Raw genomic sequence first — 8,567 nt, 5'->3', positions numbered from 1 at the left:
TTTTTCTCAACAGATTTTGTTATAACTGAAAATAAAATTCAAATCTATAGTTAAAATTAATTTATTATTAATATTCCTATTAATTATTATGTCATATTATGTGATTAATGAAATGGTCCTAGTAGACTTCTAAATAGTAGATAAAAATGGTACTTCTCTTTTAATAGATAAGATATATTCACATAATAAAATCAATTTTAGCAGAAATAAATATTCAATAAATAAATCACATTCAACCTTCTTCTTCTCACTTTATGGCATTTCTTTGACATTTATTCCACAGAAAAATCAACACACCATATATCTTTATTACCATATAATTTTACTTCTGCAATAAATAGAATCAAATTCCATTACAATAAAATCAATCCCTTCCCCACCCTCCTCCCTACTTGTTACATTTCTTTGGTTCGGTCTTCTCCTCCGCCTCCACAGGTAACTCTCTCGCTTCTTCTCAATCACAGAACATGAATCCTTCTTAATCCAACATCAGATCTATCATCCTGTTCTTATTTCTCTTCTCGAATCCGATCTTTCCTCATCAGATCCTCAGATTCTCCACTCTTTCAATCCTGCATTGTTGGGTTATTTACTCGAATCTTGATTTGTCGAATATGATTCTTCTCTTTTATTCGTTATTGATGATTCTGTTTATGTAGGTATTGAAAGCTGAAAGCTTTAGGTGAAAATGGTATGGTTTCGAGCCGGCTCGAACGTGACAAAGCTTGCCGTACGAAGGATTCTGAATCAGGGCACTTCATACGCCACAAGAACACGCTCCCTCCCTTCTCAAACCCGTTCCTTCCACTCATCTCTCTACAGACCAAACCCACAGAGCACCACCGCTCCTATTCCCCGAGCCGTCCCCCTCTCTAAACTAACGGACAGCTTCTTAGATGGCACCAGCAGCGTCTACCTGGAGGAGCTACAAAGAGCGTGGGAATCCGATCCCACCAGCGTCGACGAGTCCTGGGACAATTTCTTTCGAAACTTCGTCGGTCAAGCCGCAACCTCACCAGGCATCTCCGGCCAAACTATTCAAGAGAGTATGAATCTGTTGCTGCTCGTCAGAGCCTATCAGGTCAACGGCCACATGAAAGCCAATTTAGATCCATTAGGTTTGGAACAAAGAGAGATCCCCGAGGACCTTGACTTGGCTCTGTATGGATTCACCGAGGCTGATCTCGACAGAGAGTTCTTCTTGGGAGTCTGGCAGATGTCCGGCTTCATGTCCGAGAACCGTCCCGTGCAGACGCTCCGTTCCATTTTGGCGAGGCTCCAGCAGGCTTACTGTGGGAGCATTGGGTTTGAGTACATGCACATTGCGGATCGGGATAAATGCAACTGGCTTAGAGAAAAGATCGAGACGCCCACTCCCTGGAGGTACAACAGGGAGCGGCGTGAGGTGATTCTGGACAGGCTGGCGTGGAGTACTCAGTTCGAGAATTTCTTAGCTACCAAGTGGACGACTGCTAAGAGATTCGGGCTCGAAGGTGGAGAGTCGCTGATCCCGGGGATGAAGGAGATGTTCGACAGGGCGGCGGATCTCGGCGTCGAGAGCATTGTTATCGGAATGTCACACAGAGGAAGGTTGAATGTTTTGGGTAATGTTGTTAGGAAGCCGTTACGTCAGATCTTCAGCGAGTTCAGCGGCGGGATTAGGCCGGTTGATGAAGTTGGATACACCGGAACGGGTGATGTTAAGTACCACTTGGGAACCTCTTATGATAGGCCCACGAGAGGTGGGAAGAAGATCCATCTCTCGTTGGTTGCAAACCCAAGTCATCTAGAAGCTGCAGATTCAGTTGTTGTGGGTAAAACAAGAGCGAAGCAATACTACTCCAAGGACATGGACAGGACCAAGAACTTGGGGATTTTGATTCACGGAGACGGTAGTTTCGCTGGACAAGGAGTGGTTTACGAGACGCTTCATCTTAGCGCTCTCCCTAACTACACCACTGGTGGTACTATTCATATTGTGGTGAACAACCAAGTGGCTTTCACCACGGATCCGAGGGCTGGGAGATCTTCTCAGTACTGTACCGATGTCGCCAAGGCCTTGAGTGCTCCCATCTTCCATGTGAATGGTGACGATGTTGAAGCTGTTGTGCACGCCTGTGAGCTTGCTGCCGAGTGGCGTCAGACTTTTCATTCCGACGTTGTGGTTGATTTGGTTTGTTACCGTAGGTTTGGGCATAATGAGATTGATGAACCGTCTTTCACTCAGCCGAAAATGTACAAGGTGATCAAGAACCATCCCTCGACGCTTCAGATCTATCACAAGAAGCTTTTGGAGTGCGGTGAAATATCGCAGCAGGATATTGATAGGATACAGGAGAAGGTTAACACCATTCTCAGTGAAGAGTTTGTTGCTAGTAAAGATTATCTGTCTAAGAAGCGTGATTGGCTTTCGACCAATTGGGCTGGGTTCAAGTCTCCTGAGCAGATCTCACGTGTTAGAAACACAGGGTGAGTAGGTTTGGTCCTTTTTTTCTTTTCATGAATTCTCTATTGGCACTTAAACTTTTACACTCTCTTTTTGCAGCGTCAAGCCAGAGATACTTAAGACTGTCGGCAAGGCGATTTCGTCGCTTCCTGAAAACTTCAAGCCTCACAGAGCGGTGAAGAAAGTTTATGAACAGCGTGCTCAAATGATTGAAACAGGAGAAAGTATTGACTGGGCGCTTGCGGAGGCTCTTGCTTTCGCTACATTAGTTGTGGAAGGCAACCATGTCCGTTTGAGTGGTCAGGATGTGGAAAGAGGAACCTTCAGTCACCGTCATTCTGTGCTTCATGACCAGGAAACTGGAGAAGAGTATTGTCCTCTGGATCATCTCGTCATGAATCAGGATCCTGAGATGTTCACTGTCAGCAACAGGTACTTTTCCTTCTCCTCAGTGATAGCCATGCCCAAATCTTGTTGTGAAAGATGTGCTAAGACGTTTTGCGTTGTTGTTGTGCAGTTCTCTTTCAGAGTTTGGGGTCCTTGGGTTCGAGTTGGGTTACTCAATGGAAAGCCCAAACTCGTTGGTGCTATGGGAAGCTCAGTTTGGAGACTTTGCCAATGGAGCTCAGGTGATATTTGATCAGTTCATCAGCAGTGGAGAAGCCAAGTGGCTGCGTCAAACCGGGCTTGTTGTGCTACTTCCCCATGGATATGATGGTCAGGGCCCTGAACATTCAAGTGCCAGGCTGGAACGTTACCTTCAGGTAAACTCCCTCCTAATTTCTTTTTTTCGCCGTCTTGTAATTGCCATGTTGAATTGATAATCCTTTCATGGTTCTAAAAATCGGCATAAGCTGCAACTCGGACCTAACATAAACAATTTTCCTAAAATCCGATTTATACGACTCAAATTAGTTTAAATTCGGTTAAAATCAGTTAATATGAGGATCTAAATTAATCTAAATCTGTTGAATTAATTAATAATGCTAGTACAAATCCATAAATTTTGTCTAATTTCTTTTGTTTTGTATATCTATTTTTGATAATTCATCAAAATAATTAATAATCAAATTTTTAAAAAAAATTAAACTAAAAAATCTTATATAAATGTTATATATAAAATAAATCAATAATTCGTTAAAACCTGGTTAATTTGCCTAGTGGCTCCAAAGAGTTTAGTTACCGTACCGTTTAGCTATTTTTTAAACATTGATTTTTTTAATTCACTTGCATCATAGCTCTTGATTTTCATTTTTTTTGGCTCTAATTAATGCCCATGGTCGTGTCACGTGTGTAACAGATGAGTGATGACAACCCCTATGTCATACCAGACATGGAACCTACAATGAGAAAGCAAATCCAAGAATGCAATTGGCAGATTGTCAATGCCACCACTCCTGCCAACTATTTTCATGTTCTGCGTCGACAGGTAAGAGCTATTTCAAAGTGTTGTTCCCTTCTTACAATGTCTCAATGTTATTACACACCATGCAGATACACAGAGACTTCCGCAAGCCTCTGATTGTAATGGCACCAAAGAACTTGCTCCGTCACAAGGACTGCAAATCAAACCTCTCAGAGTTTGATGATGTCCAAGGCCACCCAGGTTTTGACAAGCAAGGAACTAGGTTCAAGAGATTGATCAAGGATCAGAACGATCACTCTGATCTTGAAGAAGGCATCAGAAGATTGGTACTCTGCTCTGGAAAGGTATGCAACCTTTGTTCATATTAAAGTGATGAGTCAAAGACAGTAGAATCATTCTTGGTTTTTTTGCAGGTTTATTACGAGCTTGATGATGAGAGGAAGAAGGTTGGGGCAAGCGATGTTGCTATTTGTAGAGTGGAACAGCTTTGTCCTTTCCCATATGATCTCATTCAGCGAGAGCTCAAGAGATATCCAAGTAAGCATTTGGGTTTATAGTTTGGTCTGCAACATCTAGTGGGTACTAATTGGTTTTTAATTTGATATGAAAAAGATGCGGAGATAGTTTGGTGCCAAGAAGAGGCGATGAACATGGGAGCATACAGCTACATAACTCCAAGGCTATGGACAGCAATGAGAAGCTTAGGCAGAGGAGATATGGAAGACATTAAGTACGTTGGTCGTGGACCTTCTGCTGCTACTGCCACTGGTTTCTACACTTTCCATGTCAAAGAGCAAGCTGAGCTCGTCCAGGTAGCCATCGGGAAGGAACCCATCAGCTGAAAAAATCTTCATTTTTAAGCTGAACTTTGAATAAGAAGTTTCGGTGAACAATGTGATACACAACACTGACAGATTCTTGTCTTTGCATTTTTTTTGGCCCCGTTGATTTTTTTGAGCCTGTCTTGTGTTGCAGGTTTATACACATCATCTCATTTTTAATAAAACTTTTTGTTTTTCTTCATTTTTTTGTTCTATGGTTCATCTTTTGCTATTCTCTTAAACTTCTTTTTGAAGACTCTCAAATTTCGATCTTCAACCGTAACCAGAAACCACTGCAGAATTGGATCTCAAAGAATTAGGTGGATTTGTTCATGTCTTCAACCTCCTCCATTCTACCCACCCTCTTAAGAAAACGAAGTCGTTATATACGTTTACACAAATAAGTTAGAACAACTAAACTCAAATACTTGTCTCTTTGAAAATGTGGCCCTTACATTTTGGTATGTTGTAAAATGATAAATAATTATAGCTGCTTAAATTTTTTGTTGTTGTTGTTGTAAATTAGCTGCTTATATATGTTTATAATCCTCTTTTAGCAAATTTATCCAAAAAAAATATTAAGAATAATGTTGATATATATAACCATATACTCACACGTCATTACATCAATAAGCTTGGAGACCTGAATTAGGCAACGCAAAAGATCGTCCACATAGTTCAAGAAATTCAAACAGAAGCATGAAATATCAAACCTAGTTGATGAACCGTGTCTATAAAATGCTCATTAATTATAGCTGCAAGTTTCAAGAGCATAAATGATTTCCACACGAATGTTTAATAAATCATGTTCATGATATAGCTCATCTGACGCTGCATGTCAATGGACGAGAATCTTACATCTGGGAGAGAGCTTTGTGGACGTAAGAAGCTTCTTGTACCTCTCTGGCTCTCGTTTGGCCTTACAAAAATATTTGTAACTCAGAGTTAGTTTCTTGAGGACTGCTGAATTCTCAAGAAAGTAATTCGCTAGTTTAATCCCATCTTCACTCATCATAATATCTACGTCAATCATAACATACTCCAAAGTCGATGATAAACACTGAGGCACATTGGTCCAAGAAGATGACCTCCTCTAGCCATATATCTACAGAATCTTCCTGCAAAAACCCCCCAAAAAAACAAAGAAAAGACAACCTTAATTCACAATTCATCAAGTCAAACTTTTAGATAAAAATTAAATTGGCGTACCAAAGTAACATTTTCTAGAACAGGAGAGCCAGAGATCAGATTCTCCATGACCAAACGACCATCACCTCTCACGTAATCAATGCAATAAAAAGTATCACGAGACATGATATAATTGCCTTCTAGATGCATGATCTTGAGACAAGGTAGAGAAACAGCATAATTGAGGTTTTTAAGCCCTACTCTTACGAGCTTCAAAGACACCAATGTCTTGCTTAGATAAATACAACCAGGCATGATATCTAAACTCTAAAGTAGTTGGAAACAGTTCGTTTTCAAGATCTAGATGTTGCACTCGGCGATGGAACACTTCGGCTACCCACTTCACCGGCCTGACACTAGATTCATTCTCTAATTCTTTATGACGGCAATACTTCATCTTGAAGGTTTGTAGGCACAATCCGCAGTTAAACTCCAGATATCTGTCCATAAAAGTCAACAAGGCTTCTCCATAGGGAAGGAAGTCCATGGTGTTTAAGTCATAGAAGTTCCCATCTCTGGGATAAAGCGCTGGTCTCAACGGAGTCTTTGGTATGAGAGTATATGAGTTAACAAAGAATCCGGCAACTCGCTGATTCTATCCCAACACTTTTTTGAGCATTCAGCAAAATATTGATCAGATCCTACGGTTAAAGCTAGCAAGGTGATTAAAGGTACATGCAAGAGTGAGGGATTTGGGTCGGTTTGAACTGCCGGAACGCTGTGAGACAAAGTTTAGGGTTTTGTTTATAAGAAAGAGTTTTGGGAGATTTTTGGTGGATATTTGGGCTTGCTTGAGGCCCAAGCGGCGAAGAAAAAAAAAAGTAGAGAATCAAACAAAGTACATTGGAAACATCTCTTCTATTATGCCAAATCTCATAACCCAATCTCTTAAGGACCCAGTCAAATTATAATATTGTTTTGATTTATTTTTAATTCAAAAATTGACGAAATGACATTTATTTCCTTAAACCTAATATACAGATCCGAGAAAGTTCTGTTTTTATTTCTTACCTCTTTCTTTTATTTCTCTGCGGCGCTTCTTCTCTTCTTCTTCTACCTTTCACTCTTCGTTGTTTTGTGATAAGAACAAAACATATCAACCATGGCGATTTAATTTTCTATCTCTTCTCCTTTCTCTTCTTCTCTTTGTTCTTCGAGATCCGTCGCAAGTGATGAAAACTTCGGTCCGTGATGTAAACCGTCCTCAACAATTCCACCAGTGATAGAAACAGTACCATCAACCGTTGAAGATGATGGAAATGGGTTCAATGGCGATTTCTTCTTCTTCTCGCGCTCCATATCTGAGTTTTCCTTTGATTTAGGATATTTTGTTCTTGATAATATCTGATTTAAGGTTGATAAATAAGATTCTGGGATTTTTTTTCAAGATTTAGGGTTCTTCTTGTTTTTCCTTTCCAGAATTTTTTCGTGTTTTTGTTTATTTCATCTTCAAATTTGGATTATGTATAACTCAGTATTACTAACTCAGCCGTACTCGGTATAACTAACTCAGTTTTACTTAGTGTTACGCAGTATAACCATAACTCAGTAGAACTCAGTATAACTAACACATAGTACTCCAATGTAACTAGTATAATTCAGTCGAACTCGTTATAACTAATTCAATGGTATTCAGTATTACATAGTATAACCAATATAACTAGTAATATTCAGTATAATTAATTCAGCAGTACAACTCAGTATAACTCAATACAACTAAGTAAAACTCAGTACAACTCTGTATAACTAAATAAAACTATATCAGTTCAATATAATAATTTTTTTTTTGAAAATTTGAAAATTTTGAAAATTCAAATTTTCAATTTTTTTTTTAAAAAATAATAATTTCAAAAATACAAAAAGGCAAAATCGGATATTCATATTTCATAAAAGCCATGAGGGCATAGGATACTCATGGCTTTGATGAAACATGAATACTCAAATTATAATATTGTTTTGATTTATTTTTAATTCAAAAATTGACGAAATGACATTTATGTCCTTAAACCTAATATACAGATCTGAGAAAGTTCGATCTGTTTTTATTTCTTACCTCTTTCTTTTATTTCTCTGCGGCGCTTCTTCTCTTCTTCTTCTACCTTTCACTCTTCGTTGTTTTGTGATAAGAACAAAACATATCAACCATGGCGATTCAGATACTATATTATACTAGTGATGCCCGTGCTATGCACGAAAATTATTCTTTCTTACAAATAAATTTTAGTTACATATATACACATAGTTTTCGTGTGTAAAAAATTTGTGGTAAACCCATGTGTAAAACTTAGCAAAAACAAAGTAAAAGTAAACATAAAAGCATTAACACAATTATCGTTAATTAACCATAGACTTGAAAATTAAGTTAGATCTGTTTAAATTTCTTATATATTGATATAAATTACATTGTTCAATACAAATATTCTTTTTAAAGACTTCAATACAATTATTGGTTTGAAACTTTCTTGATTACTTCTTTCTGTCTTGCCCTTCCAGTCTTTTTTTTCCGCTAATTCTTAACATGTATATGAATATGAGCAATTTGTCTTTAGCATCTAAAGTCCAGTAGTTAATTCAACATTTTAATCTACAAACAATTTTACAAATCAAAGTTTAAAAACAGTTTTACAAATCCAATCAAAACACTATAAAAACAGTAAAGAAAAAAACAGCATGTAAGACATAAACATCATTCTATGAAAGTAAATCAAAAGTTAAGAATGTAAAATAATTTGAGTAATCAAAATTA

General features: G+C 38.2%; 1 protein-coding gene across 2 annotated transcripts; it reads left to right on the top strand.

The window, feature by feature from the left end:
- The first annotated feature begins 263 nt into the window (after positions 1-263).
- Positions 264-4,835, top strand: LOC106318243 (2-oxoglutarate dehydrogenase, mitochondrial-like). Of its 2 annotated transcripts, none has more exons than XM_013756134.1 (8): positions 264-435; positions 660-2,469; positions 2,546-2,878; positions 2,964-3,210; positions 3,747-3,875; positions 3,941-4,156; positions 4,226-4,349; positions 4,425-4,835. In XM_013756134.1, exons 2-8 carry the CDS (start codon positions 689-691, stop codon positions 4,652-4,654), a joined length of 3,060 nt encoding a protein of 1,019 aa, XP_013611588.1. In that variant the 5' UTR covers positions 264-435; positions 660-688; the 3' UTR covers positions 4,655-4,835. The 2 variants fall into 2 exon arrangements, with proteins under 2 accessions (XP_013611588.1, XP_013611589.1); XM_013756135.1 differs by having other exon boundaries at positions 433-584.
- The last annotated feature ends 3,732 nt before the right edge of the window (positions 4,836-8,567 follow it).

This window comes from Brassica oleracea, chromosome C9 (assembly GCF_000695525.1).
Source record: "Brassica oleracea var. oleracea cultivar TO1000 chromosome C9, BOL, whole genome shotgun sequence".
Classification (NCBI taxonomy): Eukaryota; Viridiplantae; Streptophyta; class Magnoliopsida; order Brassicales; family Brassicaceae; genus Brassica; species Brassica oleracea.
The sequence above is the reverse complement of the archived record's forward strand: the minus strand, read 5'-3'. Positions and strand labels throughout refer to the sequence as shown.